The sequence below is a fragment of the Theobroma cacao genome, chromosome 10, assembly GCF_000208745.1.
Source record: "Theobroma cacao cultivar B97-61/B2 chromosome 10, Criollo_cocoa_genome_V2, whole genome shotgun sequence".
NCBI lineage: Eukaryota > Viridiplantae > Streptophyta > Magnoliopsida > Malvales > Malvaceae > Theobroma > Theobroma cacao.
The window spans coordinates 21,622,752-21,646,704 of NC_030859.1; the positions used below are offsets into that span (position 1 = coordinate 21,622,752).

Here is a 23,953-nt window from a genome sequence, read left to right on the forward strand (position 1 = left end):
GGGTATATTGCCCAATACCTCTCTCTGTGGGATGTTTTGGTTTCTGTTGGTCCCCATGGAGGGAATAAATTCATTTCCTCTCTTCTAATGAAAGCAGCTTGATAATTAAAAAACAAAAAGCATGTAACTGTTTTGGTTGGTAGTCAAGGATGTTTCAAGCTAACATGATAAACAGACAGACTTAATACATACTCCAAACTTTCCTGCTTCCTTTCATATTACTAACTATTTCTTCACAGAGCAGAGGTTCAAATTCTGCATATAATTGTTTGGGGAAATCATTTTTTCATTTTTAAATTTAAAATTTTCTGTAACCAAGACATCTATTGCAAGTGCTGTTCAAACTGTAATTACATGCAGGAACTAGGAAACAAGTATTTTGCTGAGAGCTAGCTAGAAAAAACCTATGGTGTCAACTCAACACCTGCTTGCCACATTTGCAATTGCTGCTATCTTCTTTGGGAGTTCTACCTTGTCATCACCTACAAATTTATCCACCTGCCGTCCATCTTTAAGAAAAAAGAAAGTCGGAGTAGCATTGATATCCCACGAAGTGCTCAACTCCTGTATAGTAATAGGATCACGCAGCATAAGTCATCAAGTTATCTCTTACAGATTGACTAGTAATTCAAGGCAATAATCTGTACGATTTTGATGCAGTGTTAAATGATAGGGCTAACTGATATAATTCTCTTTCTAGAATGGTGACAGTTAAGGCACAGGGTCCGAAGATAAAAAGACGTAGAATTTCTTGCATTTGAAGGAAGAAAATACGGTTTCATATACAGGGAAGAGTCATGTTATGCACAAAGTATCTTTTGTGGAAAGCTTTACAAGATAAGAAGAAACGTGTTTTTAACTTACAGCAAGCTCATCGACATCCACAGTTAGAAACATGAGAGAAGAGTATTTATCTGCAAGCTCGCAGTAGGTTGGTGCTATTGATCTGCAAGGACCAGACCATAGTGTACTGAAATTTGCAACAAGCTGTTGGAGGAATGTCAAATGTAAGAAAATTAGACCGGTACAAAGTGAAAAATGAAAAATTTGAATGGCTCAAAATGGTTATAGTTGCATATCAGTATTTCGATGTCCACCATTAGCATATATATGGCATTATGATCCAGGAGAACTGAGAAAAAAATGACGCAGGGAAAAGCAACAATGAAAAGACAATAGAAAAACCATCCTGCCTACTGTAAGTTTCATGGCTCAAATAAAGCTAGAGAATCTCAGATGGATTCCAAAGAGCAATACATTGCAACTTTATGCAAACCACTGGAGAACTGACAATGTAGTAAGAAAATATGATATCATCAGCATGCTAGGGACACATGTTCTGAGATGTCCGGAGGAATAGTACTAAACAAGTGTATTTCTGATATGCAGGGGAATAGGCCAAGAAGCTCTTCGAAGATATAACATAAAAAGGACAAAATGAAGACACTTGATGCATATCAATGATCAATCATTTTTTATCTGTCCAATGGTGAAACATAGTACTAAGCAAGTGTATTTCCGATATTGAGATGCTACTGTACTTGTATTTGCATAATTTAGACATGCTGTATTGACCTAGAAATCGTGATTTAGAGCTTGCAATCATGATTTACATTTTGCACCAGTTGAAAATGTCATGACATTTATAAACTTACTATCTTTCCATCCCTGGTTGCTTCTGTTAGTTTTGCCTCCCAGCTCTGAATGGTAGTTATATGGTGAACGTTTCTGCAGGCAAGCCCCACACACCGAGCCTGATGATCCTTACAATCTTTATTATGACATTTGAAGAACTGCAAGAACTGTGCACCAGAAGTGATTTAACAATGATTATGGAATATTTGTATATATACACCATATTTACCATCAAAAATCATCTGAAGCATGATTTCATGGCTTTGACTGATATAAGTATTAAGAATTGGAACCAGGAAACTTCAGATTAGAAACCATAATAACCCAAGACCTAAGAAGTAAGAATACCACATAGGAAAAGCACATCAATGATAAAAGTAGTCTTGTTTTCACAAAGAAACACATAGGTTAATACATTATTTGAAACAAAGCTTTTAAGAAACCAAAGGCATTCCTGTCAACTGCAGGCAGTTATAATATGGAAAAGACAGTCTGTAAGGTATTTGTCAATAAATACAAACACAAAGGATTTGTTGTCAAACTTCTGGAAGTCTCCTGCTGCAGTTACTGAACTAACCATTAGAAGTGACCAGCTTCATGCTAAAAGTAAAGAAGCCATGATTGACTACATATCAATCTATTTTATTTATCCAGGTCAAGTGAAAGGAAAATGAAACAAAAAAGGGAAAGAAAGAAGAATTGGGAGAAGGCAACACTCTTTCAAAGGAAATTCATATGTAGAAGCTTTTGGAAGTGGACGCAGCCTGTAAAGATGTAAGAAGAAAAAGGCAAACTAGAATTTACATCAAAAGCATTCTTTTTGGCCTTGTACACAGCTTGCTTTGAACGAGTCACCTTGGTCCAACGATGTCCCATCTGCCCAACTGACCCCTGTTAATTGAAGTTACAAGAGGCCCCTGAAAATATGATAAAATCAGATTGCATGGATTATTTCGTTATGACTGAAAGAGAGGAACTCTGCTATGATAATAGTAACATTATAGTTCTAATGAATCCTACATGTAAGAAGGGGAAAACCAAAAGATCAAATCTTCACCATTGTTGATTTCAAAGCTCGAAGATCCTCTAATATCCTCATATATTCTGCATTACAATCCCTGGAAAAGATTCCTCTATTGGTTATTCTGTCTACCTTTTCCCTAGAGTTTGGTCCAACAAAACGCATATTGCACTGCTGGAAATATTCATCAAGAACAATGTGCCACCTTACCAGCCTAATGTAAATGGAAGCTGTTTCTCCTTCTCAGTTCAGTTTCAATTCAATGGAGATTTAGCAATGAAAGGAAAATAAAAAGTTTGCGAGAAATCTTTATAAATATGATGCAAATAAAAATTTTGCAGCAAAGTTGATTATCATTGTATGATGAATAAATGACAGGAAAAAAGGCTTACCTTGGGATCCTTTGGATTTGATATTCTTTATAATCAAATCATTTTCAAGGAAACCATGGGATTGCAGCCTTTCATGCCAAAAAGGGAAAAGAGAGCTGAAAATGAAAAGAACTTGGAGGAGGAAGAAATGGAAGAACCAATGGATGTCAACCGAGGATATAGAATTTGAGATGCTATCTTTTGATGGATTGTTTCTATCTGTAACTCCAGGGTCTTTGCCATTTCATGCTCCATTTTTTGACAGAATGAGTTTGTTATAACTTATAAGAGATCCTGCAACTAACTGCTAAATTTGGCATGAAAAAACAAAAATGTCTATTTTCTTCATCTTAGATATCCCTTTTCTGTAATCAAGTTTTTGGACTAATTATCCTGTACTGCAATGATGGAAAAGACACTTTCATCACAAGATTATGGTTTCACAGCATTGATTAAAGCTTGTAAGAAATTCATGGCAATTTGGAAATAGTTATTTCCAAGCAAATGAGGAAAAAGAAGCTTATTCTCCCAAAGGTTGTTAGTCCAACAACCTTATGCAGGACTAAAGAATTGAACATTTAAGTACAAAGAGCACAAGGTTTGCTGCAAATCATGGTGTTTGGATGTTTGATTCTGCCTCTGAGGATGTCCGGTTCTTGGATTCAGGTTGTCGAATGTCCTCTATCATTCTAACAATTTCATCCATTTTCGGACGCGTTTCTGTTGTTTTTGCCACACATGCTAGTGCAATCTGAAGCATCTGTACCATCTCCTCTTGGAAATGTTGGAACCTCAACAGCTCCACATCAAAGACTTCAGCAGTCCATTCCTCCCGCACAACAGAACGGACCCATCTTGGAAGATCAACCACCTCATCATGCCCTGAAGGCTGGAGGGGAGCTTTGGCAGTCAGCATTTCCAGGAGGAGCACACCAAAGCTGTAAACATCAGACTTTTGAGTTACTTTGCGTGTTTGAATCACCTCCGGAGCACGGTATCCCATGATCCGTGACATGGTTACAGGGGCATTCATTAGAGGTGCCAGGCCAACATCAGAGACACAACCCTCTAGTTCATCACTGAGGAGGATGTTGGAGGACTTGATGTTGCCATGGGTGCATTTACCACCACCCTCGGTATGAATGTGTGCAATTCCTCTAGCAGTTCCAAGGGCAATCTTCATTCTTGAATCCCAGTCCAGTGGAGTTCTCCCTGCACTCCGGTTTCCTATCATTGTTGGAAACAGATAAAAAAGCATTCTACATCAACATTTTTGCAGTAGAGTATTTGGATTTTCCAAGTAAAAATGAGAAGTTCCACGTAAATACTAGTGTGGTTCCAGGTGCTAAGTCCTAATTGTTGAATTTGCCTCTTATAATCACAAAGAAATATTTAAAAGAATGAAATCAACAATTATATGGAGTCAGAGCTGCATAAGCATGTCAGAGATAAAGGATTCTCAACTGATTCTGCGTTTGTTAAAGGAATTTTTGAAGAACTTAGCCATCATATGAAGACCATAGCCATCCCTTTTTGTTCTGATATTTTAGGAAAAATAATCACTTAAATGATAGGCTTTTCCATGTTCAAAGTTTAGTTCTCTGTTCCAGGTCGCAAGAATAGAGAAGACAAGAAGAAAAGAAAGTCATATGATGCTAGCTGAGAATGATGCTGCGATGGAGTTGAGAAAGAAGCATACCATGCAAGAGTGAGAACAAGCTGCCGGCTGGCATGTAGCTGTAGACTAGCAGCTTCTCATCCTTTGAATAGTAATAAGCACGGAGTGGCATAACATTGGGATGTCGTCCGACCCTGTCAAGAACTTCCATTTGCTGCTCAAACTCCCTTTTCCCAACTGCAACTTCCTTCAATCTTTTCACTACCACTTGTGTCCCCTCCTCCAAAGCAGCTTTATATGTCGTTCCATAACTGCCCTTACCAAGAACTTCAGCTGAAGCTTTCAACAAATCCTCAAGATCAAAGTTGTAAGAGCATCCTTCAAAGAAGAACAATTTGTTCTTTTCAGCTTCCTGCACCCCACTTCCAAAATCATTAGGCTTCTCACTCTTTCCACCTCCAGAGATTTTTTTCTTCAGCATTCCACTGCCCCCACTGTCTTTCCTCTTCAAACAGTGTATAACGACCACTACTAGCAGTAGAAACAGAAATGCTAAGCCCCCAATCACTATGGCAATGATAGAACCAGCACCTAGCTTGTTTTTCGAAGAAGCATGTCTACTTTGAGAAACTGTTGGTGGGTTTGGAAAGGAAGATGGAGAAGGAGAAGGTGAAGAGGAGACTGCAGAGCAAAGCTTTAGAGGCGAACCACATAAAAATGGATTCCCAATAAATGAAGAAGAAGGAAATCTTTTGAGGGAATTTGGAATTGAGCCAGTCAAGTTGTTGTAGCTGAAATTTAAGACTTTGAGACTTGGGAGATTGAGATAGGGGATGACTCCAGATATGGAGTTGTTTTGGAGGTTCAGAATAGCGAGTCGTGTCAGATTCTGAAGCGTAGTTGGAATGATTCCAGTGAACGAGTTGTAGGAAAAATCCAATGCATTCAGCCGGGGGGAAAGAGAGGCAGGGAAGACACTGGAGAAGTTGTTGTATTGGAGGAACAAGCGGCGGAGAGAAGGAATGGAGGGGATATCAGAAGGAAGATTCCCACTGAGGTTGTTGGATCGAAGGCTGAGGACTCCGAGAGCATCAAGCTTTCCTATGGTATTAACCGGAATGGGGCCTGAAAGTCCTATACCTGGTAGACGGATGGCAATCACGCGGGTTCTATTCAAATCACAAGTTACGCCAACCCAAGACGTGCAAACTGGGGCAGTTGCATTCCAGTTCAGTTTTCTGGCATGTGGGACAGCAGCAGCAAAGTCAAGGAGAGCTTGCCTGTCAGAATTCAGGTCCGCCAAAACCTGAGGAAATTTATGAAGAGGCAATTGAAGGAAAAGGAAGGTAAGCAAGGCAATGAAGGGCTGGAACTTCATGGACATCTGTTCAGTACGAAAGATAGGCAATGATGCCTTTCTGACTCGAATACTTGCTGCTGCTCTCCTGGTTCAGCTATAGAAAACGATGCAACATAGTGAGCTGAACACGTATCAGGGAAGCAGGGATCATAAACTTAAAACAACCACATAGGCAAATAGATATAGTGGTCTGTCCTTTCAACTTAAAGGTGCTAAAGCAAAATTATGCAGCCTTTGACGGTGTTAGCACTGTAGCAGTTTATGCATAATTTGGGTTTGGAATTTTTTTCAAAGGCAACATAAAAGATGGACTTTTCGGCATTAGTAAAGCAAAGCTCTAAGAAGAAAATGAAGTTGGCCCAAAATTTAAAAATTTACATGCATTTTACAAGTTAAAAAGACATAAAAGAAATGGGGTCATTCATATTCAAAAGCAAATTGGTAGGAAAAGAATCCAAGGAAAAAAAAGAAAGCATCATCATAAAGAAAAAGCAAAAGTTGCATTATTCTTTGTTCAGTAAAGAGAAGGCCTCATTGCAGGAAAAGTAATCTCTTTAGCACCCCGGCTATAGAGGTGTCACCAACTCATGTAGTATCTCTCATTATGTTATAGATTATGTTAGCTTCCTTTGACTGTTGGATGTAGGCTGAGGGCTACGGAGCAGATTTCTGGTGGGGAGCACAAATCAGTTAAAAATGGGACAAGGAAGCTCTTCTGGGAAAGAACACTGACTTATTTGAATGACAGAAGATTTTTGTATAATAATTGACAATGCCTCAGCTATTCATATACTTTTTCTTTTAAGTGGTGAAGTGAACAACTGATACTTTTACTCGATCTTTTCCAGGAGCAGAACAGTGTTTGGAACAAAGAGTGCATACTTTCATAAGTAAATTTTGGTTTCAAAATGAATCATATCTCTTATCCCTGCAATTTACCTGAGCAATAATCACCACTCTTGGAGTAGTAAGCCCAGGATCAGTTACCTCATTCCCCTACCGGTTACTGGACAGGAAATCATTTCTTTTCTCATCAGTTCTCTGGAAGGATTTTTTCTGAGAAGCATCATGTTTTCTCTAATGTGCAGGAAGTTGAGAATTCGCCGTTGAAATGTACAATGGAGATAAAAAAATTTATGTCATCTATTAAAGTCCTACTGTTCATATCAAAATTAATGCAGCAGAATGAGCTGCTAGCAGCACCAAACCCAAGTTAGCTGCGACGTCTTTTTACTAGCTTTGAGATGGTAGCCAGCCAGGTTGGTGTAACTAACTTGAACAGAAAAAAAAAGGTGTTGCCTAGTGAAAATAGGGATCAGATAGCTTTGTGCATGCATAGGCACCAAGGTTAACTAGATTTTATCCCTTGACTTCTTTTCTGCTGGTGCTGTGGGCAGAATCCGGTCACTAGTCCCAAAAGTGATGGTTTTCTCTCCCCTTCATCTTTTACATGTACAAAAGATAAAGTGAATTTCTTTCTCTTTTGGGATAAAAAGTGAATTTAATAGAGCACCAATCATGCAGACTTAGCCATGGCATTTAAATTTGAAACATAAATGCTTGTTTGGGTATTCCATTTCAATGCCTGTAAACCATTCTACATTATGGTCCAAGTACATTATTCTGAGTTTGAATGGGATGAATTGAAAACACAGGGGGCATTTATTGAAGGCCTTTAGACCTTGATTTAACTTGATCATAATCAACAATCTTTGGCATGAAGGAGACACTGCTTTAACTCACGTGGTAGGTTCATTTCCCTTTCCTTTTTGTCTTTAATTGTAAGTTGTAAGAAGTAGCTAAAAAGAGCATAGTTCTTGTATCAGCAAGGCCAAAGCTAGTTAGCTTGCTTGAGGGGGCAGTTCCAAGTAAACAACGGCTATTTCTGGTAGAAGTCATTATCGAACTTCATTACCTACGTGTGATTGATAAAACAGGGCATGAAACAGATTCCAACCTCCATAGCAGGGAATTGACGAACTACTAAGAAATTTAAGACTGATTGACTGAACCAGACAATGGGGCCATGATTAATGGCAGAGGGTAGTTGGCAGTTAGCAGGCGGTTATTAATATAGCATCTTAGCTTGACATCAAAAACTATCATCCTAGGCTGTGCTGGTAGTAACTGAATCTGCGAGAGTTCATGATTGATTGCTGATTGGTTTTGGTTTCTGTATTAGGAAAAGATACTTGGATCCAACGAGCTAAACCCCCAGAGAAATGCTTTGGGGCTGGAACAACATACTCACTTCTCTAGAAAAGCTCTAAGTTTAGGCATCGTTTGTACCCGCATTAGCAAGCAGAAATCGCCTAGCTTTACTAACTTTGGGAAACAGAACAAGGTTATTTCATCCAGCGAAGTAATACATGCATAAACTTAGCATTGGCTGGAAGTTTTGCCAGTTGTTTCTTGAATGGAGATCAGCAATAATAACAATAAACCAACTCAGTAAAATGTCAAGATTAAGTAGACTTGAGTCGCAGCAATTTGCTAAGGATGGTGAATGGAAATTAACACAGTTGTTTGTGTATTATCTATCCTTATGCAGAGGAGAAAGATGTCACTACTTGGCTGCCATCAAACTCAAATAAATAAGGTGCACAGACACAGACTAATCCCGTTCCAACACCATATTCCCAAGCATACTATGATAGGATGGCAATCTTAGACAAGTTAACAGTGAATGGATTGCAAAATTGGATTTACCTCTGCCAAAAATAACCTGTTTTCTTTGTGGCAATAATGATGAAATCAGAGATCACATCTCTTGTGCTTGCCCTTTTTCTGAGGTTGGAGTAATAGTGAGCATAAATCACAAGTTCAGAGATCAGCTGGAGACTGGGACTTTGAATACCATTGGGCCAGCAGTCCCTGAGGGGCATAAGTTTTGCAGCCTTGGTACTGAAACTTGCTTGGAGAGAGAGAAACCGTAAGAAGCATGGTAGCCCTGCAGATACGATCAAAGGCCAAACTAATCGATCCTTGCATATGCAATACACTCAAAACAAAATCTATTCACAGTCACTTGTCCAAGGAGTCATTGGAAGAGAAGAGAAGGGTTAAGATGGAAAGAATGTTCTCAACATGGTAAGATGAATGGCAAAAACTGTATGTCATGTATGCACAGTACATCAATTGTAAGATTTATTTGTTACAATAGGGCCATTTGACTATAACACCTTAAAAATATTTGCAGTGGCCACAAGCAGTATAAGGCAGGTGAACCTTCTACAGATGCAGGGCACTCCTACATCAACTCAATTTATCCAGATTTGTCAAAGCCTCAAGCAAACATTCAGAAACCTCAGTGCACAAAAGAAAGGAAGAAGGGGCAAGAACAAAATCTAGCAAGCAATCATTGATTGCCACCTTTTTCAAGCTTTTCAATTTCTTCACGGTGCTTCCTTTCAGCCTCTTGAAGTTCTCGCTCAGCATCCTCCTCTTCCTCAATTTGGTCAAGGTCATCAAATTCCTTGGTTGCTGCCATTGCTTTCACTACAGGATCTCTTAGCTCAGAGATTAATCCACCACCAACCTTGTACTCTTCTTCATCACCAATCAGGAAGAGCCGCTGATCAGGCCCTGATGCCATGGGAATGTCTACTGCTAATAGTTTCATAACATACTGCAAATAGTAATAACAAATGCTCAGATAGCAGGAATATACCACCAATACTTCAATAATGGTATATATTCTGTATTCTTTCATTTTATACCTTCTTTATTTGTATTTGAGGAGGTTTAAGCTTATGAGTCAGAAGAGAAAGAAAAGGAGCTAGGGAACTATAACAGAAAGCTTTATATGTTTTCAAGAAATGGCATGACAAAAAGACATTAATATTTTATTTACTTAAAAGAATGGCAGAGAGAAACCACTTCATCAGCTGCCTCTATATGAGTCATCAGAAGAAAACAGAAGAGATTCCCCATAATTATCTACCGTAACATCTGGAATATTTGAGAGACATAGAGGAAGATGCACTCTATTGTATCTAGGACTTTGAATTCTATTTACTGGGGGCCCTCCCTCTTCTCTCATCCAAAGAATAGGCCCCAGATATTTCATACAGATAGATTATCAATGATATATTTGAGAGTGAGGCATGCGAAAGATAGCTTGGTGCTTTCAGTTTTGAGTTCTAAGTAATTTTAACTTAGAGAAAAATGATAACTAGAAGAAAAAGAATCCTAATAGTAACAGCCCAAACATGGCCAATAGATAAGTAAAAGAAGTTTTCATTTTTAGGGTATAATTCAAGAAACTTCAATGAAAACTAACAAATAAGATCACATGATCAAACTGTGGTATTAACTCATAAATCGAAGTTTTCCTACCACGTTGGATGTGGATAACCAAAAATGATGCTTTCTCTATCCTATGATGGGTTTATAAAAAAAAATAACACTTTAATCACTTAACATCCAAAATCTTTAACAGGGAGAAGGGCCTAACAGTTGATTTTTAAGGAAATGACCAAATAAGATGAATAAGTATATGAGTTAGATATAAATCTTAACACATGACTTGATTAATATTTTCATATTTGTTGAAGGTAAACATAAGGATAGTTTTGTCATTTTTTAAAAAAATTGTAATACTGCAAACCACTTAGTTTTACACATTATCTCTCAGACCAAAGGGAATGGGATAGTGGTTCCTGCCCACAATGCAAGGTTTACTGTAGTAGGTTCCCCAAGAAATAATAAATATTAGCGAGTATAGAAGCAAACCTGGCCCTTGTTCTTCTTCACTTCAACACTCACTAAACCCTTTCTCTCAGAACCTCGGATAGGGAAGATAAGAAAACACCGCTTGCTCCTAAGTTTTAACTTGAAGTTCTTCACAGTAAGTCCACCTCCAGACATCACATAAGCCCTCAATTCTGTTCCGGTAAGAGGTGCACCCATAACCTCAAGAATCCCAGCAGCCGTGTTAAGCCTTCTCATGGCCATTCTATAAACTTTGTCAGGATTTATTGTGAACCTTGAGCGAAAATACAGGCCCTGAAGATGATGAAATGAACAAGAAGCAGAAGAGGTAAGATGGCATTGTTCTCCAATAAAATGTCAGAATCATCAATCCACACAACAAGCAAAATAATCATATTCATGAACTGAAGCCCTAAACATGGGCATTACAAAGAAGCAATCTTTACTTTTGTAGGAGTATAGAAACACATTACTCTACAAAGCAAGGTTTTTTCTGCTTAAAAAAAAGGACCATCAGGATAAATGAGATGACAGCCAATTAAACAGGATCAGCTCAACAGCTAATTTTTTCAGATATTTTGTTTATCCATGAGCATTGAATCTAGAAACTAGTAAGTGTACATTCATGCCATCATTGCTAATTTGCAGGGCATTGAATAGTAACTCCAAATACAGAGTATCTCATTAGAAGTTGCAAAATTCTACTTTCAACAAATCAGTGCTAAATCATTTTCCCAAAGTTCATTAAATTACAGTTCGTATATATAAAGTTCTATAGGCATTCACCCATGAATATATGAACAACTCAAACAGCAACTCAATCACGGTGCCAATGATTCAATGTCAATCAATCCATAAACAGAAGCTAATGGTGGCAGTTATTGTATGAGTGAAGCAGTTAAAAGCCAATGCAGACAAGGCGGAAGATAACAACTTACAGCGAAAGAAACAATTGCAGTGGAAAGGGCAAGAAAGCCATACTTTGCCATTCCTTCAGAGAGGCCAATAAAAGAGTTAGCAATACCGAACATAATCCTCCAGAGCAAAACACAGAGCAGAACTCCTCCAGCACCAAACAGAATCAAGTAATTCTTCTTGAAAAAGGCTTCCAAATGTAAACCAATAGCCTCACGGTACCTCGACAGAGTGGACCTGAAGGCATTAGCCGGGTTCTGGAAAGCGTTTTTGGTGAAACTCCCACCAAATTTCTGACCGAAATTAGAGGGTTTAAAGGAAAAGAACCTCAACCCAGACGGGGAAAAGGGGTTGGGTCTAGCAATGTAACGGTTTCTCAAAGGGGTAGTTTGGTGGGCTGAGCGAAACAGAAATTGGGAAAGACCAGCATTCGAGGAAGTGGGATTTGAAGAGAGTTGGTGGAAACCATTAGAACAGGAGGAGGAAGAAGAAGGGATGGCAAAGGGGTTGACTCGATGACAATTGGAATGAAGTTTGAGGAAAGCATAGATAAGTCTTGAAGAAGAAGAAGAAGAAGACGAAGATGGCTTCCACATTTTCAGGTTCTGATTATTAGATTCACAGGACGCACAAACTCTCAAAGATCACAAAAAGGGAAGCTTACTTCACAGATTCAATTCCCATCAATTGAAAATGGGAGATGAACAACTTAACCCAACCTATCAAAAGATTGCTAAAATGATTCTAATAGAATAAAAAAACAAAACACGCAAGGGGGAGGGGGGGGGGGGGGGGGGGGGGGGGGGGATGCGTCGGAAAAGGTGGAAGCAGAACCGTCTCACTCTTTTTCTTCTTCTATTTATTCACTTTCCTTTTACATTACTTTCCCCGTCGCCACAAGGCAAGTTAATTCGGGTCGGCTTCCCCTGCCATTTTTGGTGTTTCGGGTCTGTTTTTCCATCATTTTATAGAAGTAATTTACTAGTTTGGGTTGGTTTCTTTTTGCTTTGATTTGTATTTCAAGTGAGCTGACAGCTGCGAAGCTTATTGTGTCAATAGAAGCTGAAAGCAGTGGGCTCGATTTGGCATTTGATTCCCCATAAGAAGCACTAAGTTCATTTCTGTTTTAAAAATTTTGGTCCCATTTCTTATAGCTAAAGGATCCAAGGGCTTCAATCACTTGAAATTTCTTCAACTCAAAATCTTTGAAAACAATGGCTTCCAACAGGTAGCAGTAGGGGCTTGCAACAGGTCCGGTACAATGAAAACAATGACCAAAATCAGGAAACTCCTACTATCCAGCTTCCTGCCATATTAACTATATCCATTCATCAACTACATAATCAATTAAACATTGAATCACCTGCACAAAACAATTTCTTAGACAATGTTTTGGTAGAGAGGGGAAAATGGATTAGTCAGAGACACATCAATAAGGTAGGCATCTCAAGGCAACAAAATTGAAACAATAACAAACTGCAATTCCATAACAAACTCGGTGCCATGGTGTGAATAACAATTCACAAAACCAAATAACCTTAACACAATATGTTCCACTAGGGAAAGATACACAGCAAACTACAATAATAAACTAGAAATACGTTCAACAAAAGGGTTTGGAGAGCATTTCAAAATTTTCTAGGTAGTTGTCTACGCTGATGCATGTAGAAAAGCTCTTCCAGGTTGACGATTTGCCAATGGTCCATGACACCCAAGCAGCTGCACATGGTAAAATCACAATTTCCACTTTAGAAAACCAATAACGATGAAAGGCCAAATCCACTAGTAAGCTTGATCATAAGCAAAGAGCATTTTGTTGTCTTAGTACAGTCAATAGTGTAACAAAGGAGGGTTGTATTGAATACACAGACATAAAAGGACAAACTATTGGCAAAATGACTTTGTTAGAAAGAGATAATATTCCACCATATCTTTAGTAATACTACCTTTGCATTGACACCATCTGGCACAATCCTGTTCTCAGACTTCCACCTCAGATAATCAGCACGGCTGTACTTGGTAAAACCCCTGACAATGACAATTATAACAATATCATAAATGATCCTAAACTATATTTCAAGAACATAGGTAACTTGATGGTTGTGCATATGTCCTGAATATATATTAAAAAAGAGCAAACATCAGACCCCATGTTTCCTATAAAAATTTATGCTCTTACAAGATTGTCAAAGGATTTGTAAGAAAAGAGATTAATATTTCTATTTCCTTATAATGCAAAGCTCACTATACCCTTCCCCCAAAGGAAAAAAAAAGGAGCAAGTAAAGACCTAGTTCAAGGCATGTTTCCATATGCAAGAGTTTTAACCAATCTTCACCTAAGTTAAAAACTTATGAACATATATCAAATGTTGAAGGCGCATTTTAAAATCAAGTAAACCTCAGAAGTTTCAGAATTCAAAGTCTAAAAAACAAAAATGCATACCACTTCCTGCTAACAATAATCTTTTGACGACCAGGAAACTTGAACTTTGCACGGCGGAGGGCCTCCTGTGCATGATGGCTGTTGCTGTCCTTACAACGCACAGAAAGCAGGACCTGACCAATGTTGACTCTTGCACATGTTCCTTGAGGTTTCCCAAAAGCACCCCTCATACCAGTCTGAAGCCTATCAGCACCAGCACATGAAAGCATCTTGTTGATCCGCAGAACATGGAAGGGATGAACCCTCACTCTCAAATGGAAAGCATCCTTCCCAGCAAATTTGGCCATGTACTTGTTGCAGGCAATTCGAGCAGCTTCCAATGCCTCACTTGAGACATTCTCTTTCTCCCAACTGACAAGATGGACACAGAACGGAAACTCGTCGACCCCTTTTTTCTTCATCCCAACATCATAAATTCTAATCTTAGAATCTGGGACACCACGGCAGTATCGAGATTTTGGGTATGGCTTGTTCTTGATTTGGCGATAACATCTTGCAGGCCCTATAAGAAGAATATTAGAAAACCAGCTCAAGCATGACACTCAAAGTCAACATAATACAACAAATAGCTTCTTAAGGAATGCATGTTAGAACCATGAATGTTACGAAGCTGTTTAAAAGAGATGTTTCTAGAAACATTAACATAAGCCCATCCCAGAAGAGAATATATAAATAAAATGTTAAATATGTTGTATGTCAATTAGTTTAACCAGCCCCTGCAAACAAATCCATAATGCTTTATAAATTCCACAAATGCAGCAAAACAGTAGCCCATGGAAGATGATCCATAGCACACATTCCCAATGATTTTTGGGTGGTATTTGCAAGTAATAACTGAGTCCAAAATGGAAAATAGCACCTTATGATAGAAATGACCACTATAATATTACAAAGACCAAAACTATATATACAGGTTCTTGCTTGGTGCAACAAACCCAAAAAACTGAAAATCATTATATGCTAAATTGCACTCAATTTCTAATTCACATCTCAGCCTTTAAGTTACCATTCATGACCAAATTTTCGTCATCATGGAACAATTTTATCATGGCAATCCAGAGATGGACATGGTGCTGGTTGTGGTGACAGCATGTGAATGAAACCCAGAAAAGATAAGAGTGAAAATTGAATTTTGAAGAGCAAATTGGGTAGATTTAATGGGTAAAACATTTCCAAATTCCCCAAGCCCCATTTTTTATCTGAGAAAACCCATTAACACAGTTACAGCGTCGAAAGGCAAATGTAAAAATTCATCCTTGAAAATAAAGGGAGAAAATTGGATCAACCATACAAAGGAAAGGAAAACTCAAAACAGCATTCAACAATATTCGAGAATGATAATACACCACTAAAAACACAAGCAACGTAAGAATGATGATAGCAGTTAAGATTTCAAAGAAGAATTATAGTAGCCCGCAAGCAAGGAAAGAAGGAACTCACTCCTCCCCATGTCGTCCAGGAAAGAATTGAGAATAGGAGAGCGACGTAAACCCTAGGCGATTCCCATACCTCTTTTATTTAACTACTCGTGCCATGACCCATGGGCTCAATGCAGCTTCAGCCCATTCACTCAAGTCAAGGAGCCCAAACTACTTTTGTGTGAGCTGATATTGTTTCTTTTTACTTTAATTTGACATGTTGGGTGGCTTCGAGAGAATTCGAAGATCAAATGGCATCTATCACTAAGCAAAGCTTTGATATGTTTTTTGATCAACAAAATGGCTGTGTTCTCATGATTGCAATCCTATATATAAAACCACCATGCTTCAATCTTATTTACTTGCCTATGAATACATACAGAATTGGTTGGAAACAGTATCTTTCATTGCAAAACGACCAACGATCAAATTCCCAACAAACACGAGAAGATAGAGCCAACTAGTATTGATCTTGTCAACATAACAGAGGTATGGATACTACTTCTACATTATCGTTTTTAGTACATTATCAATGAAGAAACTGCAAAAGTAGCCATGGGGTAAGCTGCACGGGCTATCAACTGAGAAATTAGGGACACAGGCAGCATAAAGTCCACACCAACAACACAGACTAGCATCATAATTACATGAATGAGAAACACTTGAAGCAGACAAAACAGGGGAAAGGTGGCAACTATTTTAACAGAATTTGAAGAGCCCCTTTCCATTTTTTGATCTTTCTAGATGTCCCTCTCTTATTGTACATTCTTCCAATCTTGGTGATGCTGGAAAATGAGATCCTTGGTTAGAAAAGAACAATTGTTCCTGCCAAATGGTTGCCACTACTCTAGCCTTTTATGGGTATCTGAAATAGAAATGAAACAAAAAGGGTCAATTCAGAGAATAATAAATGCATGGGTATCAAAAACTTTTTAATGGTTCTTTTGCTCACTCACCACTTGCAGAGATTTTGGTATCTTGCTGTTTTCTTTCTTCGTCAATGATGCTATGAAACACTATGATACGATCTTCATCTTTCAATGGATGAAAGCCCGCGCAAACAGCTGCTGCTTGTAACTTCTAAAACCATGTTGCGTGCCATGTTAGAGGAATCCAACCGGAAAAAGGAGAAAGAGATACATAGGCCAAAAAGTCCAATAAAAGACTCCAAATTAAATAGATCGAGAAGGAAGACCTACGAAACTTTGGAATCACAAGAATCTCAGTGCATGTGGTTGCAAGGAGAGACTCTCAAGTCACGGCTCAGATCTTAGGCTGGAAATACATGACAAATCAAAGATATGAGGAATAAATGAGGCACCAACACCAACTTGGAATTTGATGTTTCCCTCGGAAGATTCTAGAATGACATGCCAACTTTATGCACTTCATCAGAAACAACAAACATAGCAGGAAGCAAAAATTTATAATATGATTTGGTAGAGTTTTTACGCACCACGTAATTGCAATTAATGAAAGAAATACATAAAATTGGAATATAATCTCCATACCTGTGGAATTATTGAAATTTCATCGGGCACTTCCCTTGAAGAAAATCTTCATGAAATCCCCTACTTCACCTCTGAAAATTGCGTACAGGTGAAACAGCTTAACAAGTTAGGCAATATCTTGAAGAAATCAACTAATAATTGCATGTATTGACAATCAGAGATTAGCATCTAAGCAGATAATATTCTATAACTAACACCATGAATAAATGAACTGTTTCTTGGAGACACTCTATCTCTGAATATCTAAAAAAGGAGTTGAAAGAATGGACCAAAAAGCATAAATTAATCTCCAAGATACAAGTACCATGAAAACTATTGATTGGCAAGAGAGGAAACTGTAATGACAAATTCCAAAGCCATCCCAATTTTGCACTAAAAGGTTCCAATAATGTGATTCTAGTTGCCACATGCAGGATGCGATCAACCATCATCCCCTATATATCAACATGAGTAATTAGTCCTTGATTTATTAAACAGTCATCTATCCCTCTGCAGTCTTTCCTGCTGCAGTTACAGTCTTATTTATATTTCTTTAGGCTGATGAGGCATTTTTTTTATTGATGAAGGATTCTGAGACATTTTTGGCCCACAATTCAATGGGCCTGGGATGTCAAGGATGCTTCTAATCAATGATCAACCTCATTAAAATGGAATTGATTATATTTTGAATTCTAGAATCCACTCTTGATAAGTAAAAATGTGAAAAGAGTTATTTGATTATCCTGATAGCAAAATGAAACATCAAACTTACTAAGGGTTCTCAATGCTTTCTTGATCAAGCTAGTGAGACATTGATTTAATGAACCAATAAGTCAGGATGAATGTTTCATTCTACAGAAAGAGCTATAAGCTGTACCTTTAAGGACTAAATATCTGATGGTATGAAGAGCTAAGAAAAATGGAAGCAGCATCGCCCACTGAGCTATGAAAAAACTTATTCATAAAAAATAGCTCAGCCCACAGAAGCAGCCACATCAGGAATGTCATCAGAGCCAGATGAGTCCACCAATAGTTTATCCCTCAAATAAGTTTTCAAGAACGAGTGATGAGCATCACCTACGTTTACACCATATGCAGGCCCCTTGGAGAATTGAGCATACATTGCCTCATCAGGAATCAAACCTGAATTCCACATTTCAATAAACTGATTGAGGGCTGAAGGATATGGATATGATCTGAACAGCAATTTAGTTACACTGTTCACTGTATTATGGTCCAGCTCAACCTCTGCCTCACTGATTTCTTGCAACAACTGTTTGACCATTTTGAGATCTCTCTCCTTGCAGAACCCAGAGATAACCAAATTATATGTGTGTGCATTTGGCAGAACACCAAGTTCCTTCATCTGGCTGTACAAAGTAAAAGCTTCTCCTACCCTTCCACTCTTGAGAAGTCCAAAGATGGCAACATTGTATGATACAACATCTAAAGGGTATTTCTCTACAAGCACCCTCCTAAACAATTTAATGGCTCTGTGATATTTACCAACTCTTATGAGCCTATCTATGATAATAGTATGGACATGAGCATCAAGACCAGGGCAATACATTATTATGCTTTGATACACATTAACCGCTTCATCAATTCTTCTTGCTCCACACAGTCCGCTAAGTAATCCAACAAAGCTATACTTATCAGGTGTAAAACCTCTATCAAGCATGTAATCATATAACTCCACAGCATGCAATGGATAGCCAGCCTTGCAAAAGTAGTTCAATAGTGAGTTACAAACTACTAGGTCCCCTTCTATTGCAAGTCCACTTGCTATCTTAGGTAAAAGAGAAAACCTCCTAGACAAACATATGTTGGATAACAAAGAGCAAAATGTATAAGAATCAGGTAACAATTTTCTTTCTGGCAAACTTACAAAAACATCAAATGCATCATCATACCTCCCAATCTTAGACAAACAATCTATTAACACATTACAGAGAATCAAGTCAGGAACATATCCATCAGATTCCATTCTATTTAGAATGCTAAAAGCAGTACTAACCATTTGGGAATCCAAGAATCCCTTAATCAAAGTGGTGTAAATCACAACATTAGGAGAGCAACCAGTTCCAAGCATCTTTATAAACAAATCATTAGCCATATCAGGCTGACGCAATCGACAAAACCCATCTATCAATAAACTCCAAGCATTTACCGATACAGAAACTCCCAAAATAAGCATCAAACTCAACACTTGATATGCCTCTGCTAGCCTACCCATTTTACAGAAACAATTCAAAATCATCTCCAATGTCCTAACATTAGGATAATGCCCCTCCCGGAACATTCTTCTGATAACATACTTCATATTAGACAAATCTCTCAACTTGCACAAATTACATAAAGCAGTATTAAAAGTCAAGAAATTTGGGAATCCGGTTTCTTTCAAAACCTTGATAGCTACATCAACATGCCCGATTTTAAACAAAACATCCATGATTACATTACGTGCAAATGTATTTGGAGTAAAACCAAAAGTAGCCATTTCCTCAAAAGTCTCAAAAACCATTCCATATAATCCACCACGCCAATAAATCCTCAACAAAAGCAAGAAAGTTTGTGGCTTTATCACACAGCCAACAGTTTCCAATTCCCCAACAATGCTTCTTACAGTTACATACTTTTTGGTTAACTGAGTGAGAACATTAACCATACAATCAAATGCTTCAGCATCATGAAAATAATTGGGTTGCTTAGCACACCATAAGAAAAAGCCCAAAGCAATCAAATTAGAAGGGCAGTTCACTAAAGTAGAGTGAACAATCTGAGGAGTGATAGTAAGTCTCCTTTTTTCCCAAGAAAAACTTTGACTTTTGTCAGTTGAACATACCTCTGGTGACGAGAAATGGCGAACTAACACGAAAGGCAATACTTTGAGGATCTGGGTTCTTGGTTTTGAATGCAGGAAGCCCCTGTTGTATCTCCATAGCATATTTATAAGCGTGCAAAAGGATAGGTAAAAGTGCTGAAGTAGGTGACTCGTGATAAAATTAAAAGAAAAAAAAAAAGGAGAGAGAGCTATGGGATTTTCCAACAACATTAGCAGGAAAGAATGGTACTTTCAAATGCCAAATGTGAGACAGTGAAGCTTGAAGCTTCTGACACAGAAAGGGTTTTAGGCATTGATGCAGTTGCTAAACCTTGGAGATGAAAAAGAAAAAAGGGTATCTCGCTCTTGATTGCAAAGGATGGAAATTTAGTGGATACAAGCGACTTGGATGTATTTGACAGGCTTTTTTGAACCGAAAAAATGAATAGGATAAAGAATTGAGTTGTTATTTGTGTTGGAAAACGTATTCAAAAGTCGACAAGTGAACAAAATTGAGAGAACAATTCGTCCACGAAAGAGAGAAAGGGAAGGAAGACACAGAAAAAGGACAACGGCAGAGAACTACTTGGATTGGTAGAGATGGGGTAACGGCGCCGCGGGGAGGGAAAGGGTGAGACAGAGAGGTATGCTACGCTCTACTAGCTTGGCGCCGTTGGGCAAGGCAGGCACAGAAAAGGAAATTAAAAAAAACATAAACAAATTACACCTCAGCTTCCACAAGACCGAATTTAGCCACGTGGATCATGACACCTAACCAAATTATTTCACGTGGCAGTTATCAACTATGAAATATTATTAAGTTAATTATAAATTTGACTACTCAAAATATAAATATAATATGTATGAAGTCATTTTGCTGTTAGTTATCAAAATAATTCATACATGATAATTTTTAATTAATTATTACGGGGTTTAGATTATGATTAACACGGTAAGACTACATCAATTTAATTTATTAAATCAAATTGTTAGAATCCAAAATTAGATCAAAAAAATCCTCCACTGACATTAGACATTTGATCAGATTGATGAGAACACTTAAAACATTTGATTCATTGATTAATACATAATCTATGATTATGCTTATTTTTCAATTTCTAACGACTAAAAATAGGAGAACAATATTAAGAATAGAGATAGAAAATTGAAATGATCTATCGTAAAGATTGGAGGTACAGGAATCCAATGCTTCATGTCTTGCTCACAAAAACCAACAAATGACAAATCCATTTCATTTCAACTTGGTAATAATTCTTTAGATTGTATAAGGTTGGGTAAGTGCAGGGAAACACAGCATGCTTCCATCAGCCTTTTGCCTATAGTTTATTCTCCTCTGCAAGCCAAATTGGCAAATAAAAAAGAAAAAAGTGACAACAATTTAATCAGATTTATATAACATTTATTGTGAGCAAATAGTCTTGTATTCATTAAGGTCCTGCCACAGAAAGACTTTGCTCCCCTTCAGATAAGAATCTCAAAATTCTGCAATTTTCACAAACATGTGTATCCTTGTGTGACATAGATAGTCTGGCTCCACTCGTCGCCAGACGCATCACTCTAATAGTTAGCATGCACAATCTTAAAGAGCCAATCCACCAATTTATTTTAACCAAAATGGAGAGAGTGTTCCAAATTCATTATTCCAGATACATAACAAAAATCCAACTCAAGACTCATCCAGTCCCAACCAAAAAACATGGTTCATCATTGCGAGCAACCTCAATAAAGCTGCATCTAACTTATGAAAACTCTAAGTTCTCATAAATTGGCCGCTTCCCACTGATTTCAATACCTGTGTGCCAGCTTCTCCTTTTCCTGGTAGTTTTGGACATACCTGCAACCAGTTGCATAGAGCATGTAAAATAAACTATGATACATGCAAGCACAACTACAGTGTAGTTCCTTCATAAATCATAAAGAAGACCTACAGCTACAGAACATAAAAGTACTTAACATCTTAAGATTGCAATTATATTGTCAACAAACGCAGCCTGAGTTGTATACAGAAGGCATGTTCCTAAGTTTTGTGCAGTTTCATCAGCTTAGGACAAAGAATATCAACACACCTCCAAAAAGTATTATGAAATTGAGTTTGATATGTAAAGCTGCTAGTTAACAGAGAAATTCAACATTATGTAGCTCATAGCATGTGTTTTCATAAAAAAGTGTTGTGCACAGTTGTAATAGGCTAATATGATGTAGGTAAGAAAGTAGTAAAGAAAAATTTAAGACTAAATTTATAGAAAATTTGTAATTGTGGTCTTTATTTGCCGTTGGACAGAATTAGGGCATTATTCAAGCAAGAATGGATCTATTTGAGTGTTTGCCTTAGGTAAAGAGTTGCAGGATTCATTTTACTTTCTGAATTCCTTGAGTATTGAGTTCAGACATATTCGGCCAATTTCCAGGTTATCCAGAAATTTCAGAATTTGAGCCTCAGGGTTTATTTTAGAGTTTTCTTCTGTTATAATGTTTGCCTTTATGGTTTAGGAGCTGTTTGAATCAATTGGTAGTTTCCCATTTGGATTTCTAGTCCTTCCGTATTACTAGAAATCTAGAAACAAGCATGCAAGTTATCTAAATTAATGGAGAACAATTTTATGAGAATTTTGCTGCTATTCTTCTCTCTTTAGAATAGTGTGAAGCAATATCTAACACTAGGTGCAAAGTCTTTTAAGGCCTTACTTGTGAAGCCTTTGTCATTATCTCCTTCTTCTTTAAGCCTACAAGCAGCCTAAACCATTCCCTTGAACCTTACTTAAATTAATTGTTCATGAATACAGTTTGCAGCTAAAAGCCCTAGAAAAAATCACTCTTTTCCTGTCTTGAACCAAACGAAGCTAAGCAACAAATTTTAACTATTTTCTCCATCCAAGAAAGCCCTGAATCATAAGTTTTTGAAGTTGGAGTGGACCCATGAGGTTGGAATTGTGGTCTTTATTTACTATTTAACATTGTACTGATTTAGCATACTATTGGAGCTAGAACAGACATTAATTTTAAGTTTATTTAAGAAATGAATGAGAAGCAGCAACCAACCCTATCAGCTCAATTACCTGTATCTAGTTAACTTAAACTAGCTAGAGATCGAAACAAATGAAATTGTGGAAGAACTAATTTGATAGCGATGTTCATATACATATAAAAAAAGGTAATTTTTACTTTCTAAGATTAAAAGCGATGGCCTTCATTGGATTCCGAACATGAGAAAACATGAAACTGAAATCAAATCCATAAAAGAAACAGAGGCAGTTATTACATGGAGATTAGATAGATCAGAGATATGATGAGAAAACGAAAAACCAGAAACAATGATGTGATGGAAAGCCTAGGTCAAATTAAGAGAAATCAGAAACGGAAACTTGGGGGAAAAGATTATATGAATCGATAGTAACGGCAATAATAATAATATAATTAACACGGAATAAATGAAAAAGAAAAAGGCGTACGTATAGGTTCCGACGAGAGGGCCGAGGAGGAGAGTGGCGCTGATCCAATTCTCGGTGACCTTGTGGGTGATCTTGGAAGGCAGATCCTTCCACAGGCCACTCAATATCTTCTGCTGGAACGGAGACAAAGTGTAGATCACCGCCCTCATCTTCGCCGGATGCTTCCCCATTTCGTTTCTTTTCTCACTTTCCACGCTTTTCCGATGAGCGATTGACTGACTATCTCTATTCTCAACAAAGCAGGGGAAAGGGAGGCGTGCGTGCGCTTATTAACAAAACAAAAGCCCTTGGATTTAGCCCAAGTGGCTTTAGTGTTCTTGGGTTTAGCCCAACTGGTTTTAGTGTTCCTGAGTTTGGCCCAAGTGATTAACCTATTTAAATATGATATTTAATTTATTTAAATAATAATAAGTTATATTTATAATTTAATTTTATATACTTCTTTATAATTTTAAATATTTTTCATGTACTGTAAAATGTGAATTCAATAATCTAACTAAAATATTAGTATTTCTACTGAAAATGTTATAGAGGTTGAATAATATGAGTTAAGTTGTTAATACGATCAATAAATGTGCCGTATATGAGTTCGGTAAGTCGATCCTTATAAGAGATGAATTTTTTTGTGTCATAAACGAGTTAATGTGATTACAATATAAACACGATTATACAAAA

General features: G+C 37.6%; 6 protein-coding genes across 8 annotated transcripts; all 6 read right to left on the bottom strand.

Annotated features, from left to right (window-relative positions):
• On the bottom strand, positions 190–3,354 carry LOC18587518 (thioredoxin H4-1). 2 transcript variants are annotated; one of them, XM_018129076.1, is made up of 5 exons: positions 3,049–3,354; positions 2,440–2,552; positions 1,656–1,802; positions 865–987; positions 190–564 (listed from the first exon to the last, which is right to left on the bottom strand). In XM_018129076.1, the coding sequence occupies exons 2-5, from the start codon at positions 2,509–2,511 to the stop codon at positions 418–420; spliced, it is 489 nt and encodes a 162-aa protein (XP_017984565.1). In that variant the 5' UTR covers positions 2,512–2,552; positions 3,049–3,354; the 3' UTR covers positions 190–417. The 2 variants fall into 2 exon arrangements, with proteins under 2 accessions (XP_017984565.1, XP_017984566.1); XM_018129077.1 differs by lacking the exon at positions 3,049–3,354 and adding an exon at positions 2,656–3,038.
• On the bottom strand, positions 3,480–7,123 carry LOC18587519 (probable inactive receptor kinase At5g58300). The gene is made up of 3 exons (XM_007011330.2): positions 6,945–7,123; positions 4,727–6,099; positions 3,480–4,254 (listed from the first exon to the last, which is right to left on the bottom strand). The coding sequence occupies exons 2-3, from the start codon at positions 6,027–6,029 to the stop codon at positions 3,638–3,640; spliced, it is 1,920 nt and encodes a 639-aa protein (XP_007011392.1). The 5' UTR covers positions 6,030–6,099; positions 6,945–7,123; the 3' UTR covers positions 3,480–3,637.
• On the bottom strand, positions 9,102–12,413 carry LOC18587520. The gene is made up of 3 exons (XM_018129075.1): positions 11,657–12,413; positions 10,740–11,012; positions 9,102–9,633 (listed from the first exon to the last, which is right to left on the bottom strand). Exons 1-3 carry the CDS (start codon positions 12,227–12,229, stop codon positions 9,364–9,366), a joined length of 1,116 nt encoding a protein of 371 aa, XP_017984564.1. The 5' UTR covers positions 12,230–12,413; the 3' UTR covers positions 9,102–9,363.
• LOC18587521 (60S ribosomal protein L10) lies at positions 13,059–15,616 on the bottom strand. Its single transcript, XM_007011333.2, has 4 exons — positions 15,517–15,616; positions 14,077–14,578; positions 13,580–13,661; positions 13,059–13,352 (listed from the first exon to the last, which is right to left on the bottom strand). Exons 1-4 carry the CDS (start codon positions 15,524–15,526, stop codon positions 13,284–13,286), a joined length of 663 nt encoding a protein of 220 aa, XP_007011395.1. The 5' UTR covers positions 15,527–15,616; the 3' UTR covers positions 13,059–13,283.
• Positions 15,879–20,475, bottom strand: LOC18587522 (putative pentatricopeptide repeat-containing protein At1g16830). Of its 2 annotated transcripts, none has more exons than XM_018129078.1 (5): positions 17,862–20,475; positions 17,006–17,076; positions 16,694–16,769; positions 16,451–16,571; positions 15,879–16,359 (listed from the first exon to the last, which is right to left on the bottom strand). In XM_018129078.1, exon 1 carries the CDS (start codon positions 20,037–20,039, stop codon positions 17,958–17,960), a length of 2,082 nt encoding a protein of 693 aa, XP_017984567.1. In that variant the 5' UTR covers positions 20,040–20,475; the 3' UTR covers positions 15,879–16,359; positions 16,451–16,571; positions 16,694–16,769; positions 17,006–17,076; positions 17,862–17,957. The 2 variants fall into 2 exon arrangements, with proteins under 2 accessions (XP_017984567.1, XP_007011398.2); XM_007011336.2 differs by having other exon boundaries at positions 16,451–16,574.
• LOC18587523 (cytochrome b-c1 complex subunit 8) lies at positions 21,409–23,537 on the bottom strand. Its single transcript, XM_007011337.2, has 2 exons — positions 23,279–23,537; positions 21,409–21,663 (listed from the first exon to the last, which is right to left on the bottom strand). The coding sequence occupies exons 1-2, from the start codon at positions 23,446–23,448 to the stop codon at positions 21,615–21,617; spliced, it is 219 nt and encodes a 72-aa protein (XP_007011399.2). The 5' UTR covers positions 23,449–23,537; the 3' UTR covers positions 21,409–21,614.

Excerpts from the sequence above, each read along its gene's own strand:
- LOC18587518 (XM_018129076.1), bottom strand. The coding sequence starts at position 2,511 with ATGGGACATCGTTGGACCAAGGTGACTCGTTCAAAGCAAGCTGTGTAC. Across the intron at positions 1,803-2,439 it reads CCAAAAAGAATGCTTTTGAT|TTCTTGCAGTTCTTCAAATG; the intron begins GTAAATTCTAGT and ends TCTGGTGCACAG. Across the intron at positions 565-864 it reads TGGATGTCGATGAGCTTGCT|GAGTTGAGCACTTCGTGGGA; the intron begins GTAAGTTAAAAA and ends ATTACTATACAG.
- LOC18587519 (XM_007011330.2), bottom strand. The coding sequence starts at position 6,029 with ATGTCCATGAAGTTCCAGCCCTTCATTGCCTTGCTTACCTTCCTTTTC. Across the intron at positions 4,255-4,726 it reads CTTGTTCTCACTCTTGCATG|GAAACCGGAGTGCAGGGAGA; the intron begins GTATGCTTCTTT and ends CAACAATGATAG.
- LOC18587520 (XM_018129075.1), bottom strand. The coding sequence starts at position 12,229 with ATGTGGAAGCCATCTTCGTCTTCTTCTTCTTCTTCTTCAAGACTTATC. Across the intron at positions 11,013-11,656 it reads CTGCAATTGTTTCTTTCGCT|GGCCTGTATTTTCGCTCAAG; the intron begins GTAAGTTGTTAT and ends CATCATCTTCAG. Across the intron at positions 9,634-10,739 it reads TGAAGAAGAACAAGGGCCAG|TATGTTATGAAACTATTAGC; the intron begins GTTTGCTTCTAT and ends TACTATTTGCAG.
- LOC18587521 (XM_007011333.2), bottom strand. Across the intron at positions 13,662-14,076 it reads ATTATTGTTAGCAGGAAGTG|GGGTTTTACCAAGTACAGCC; the intron begins GTATGCATTTTT and ends TGTCATTGTCAG. Across the intron at positions 13,353-13,579 it reads CAGATGGTGTCAATGCAAAG|CTGCTTGGGTGTCATGGACC; the intron begins GTAGTATTACTA and ends TACCATGTGCAG.
- LOC18587522 (XM_018129078.1), bottom strand. The coding sequence starts at position 20,039 with ATGTTGTTGGAAAATCCCATAGCTCTCTCTCCTTTTTTTTTTTCTTTT.
- LOC18587523 (XM_007011337.2), bottom strand. The coding sequence starts at position 23,448 with ATGGGGAAGCATCCGGCGAAGATGAGGGCGGTGATCTACACTTTGTCT. Across the intron at positions 21,664-23,278 it reads CCTCTCGTCGGAACCTATAC|GTATGTCCAAAACTACCAGG; the intron begins GTACGCCTTTTT and ends AACTGGTTGCAG.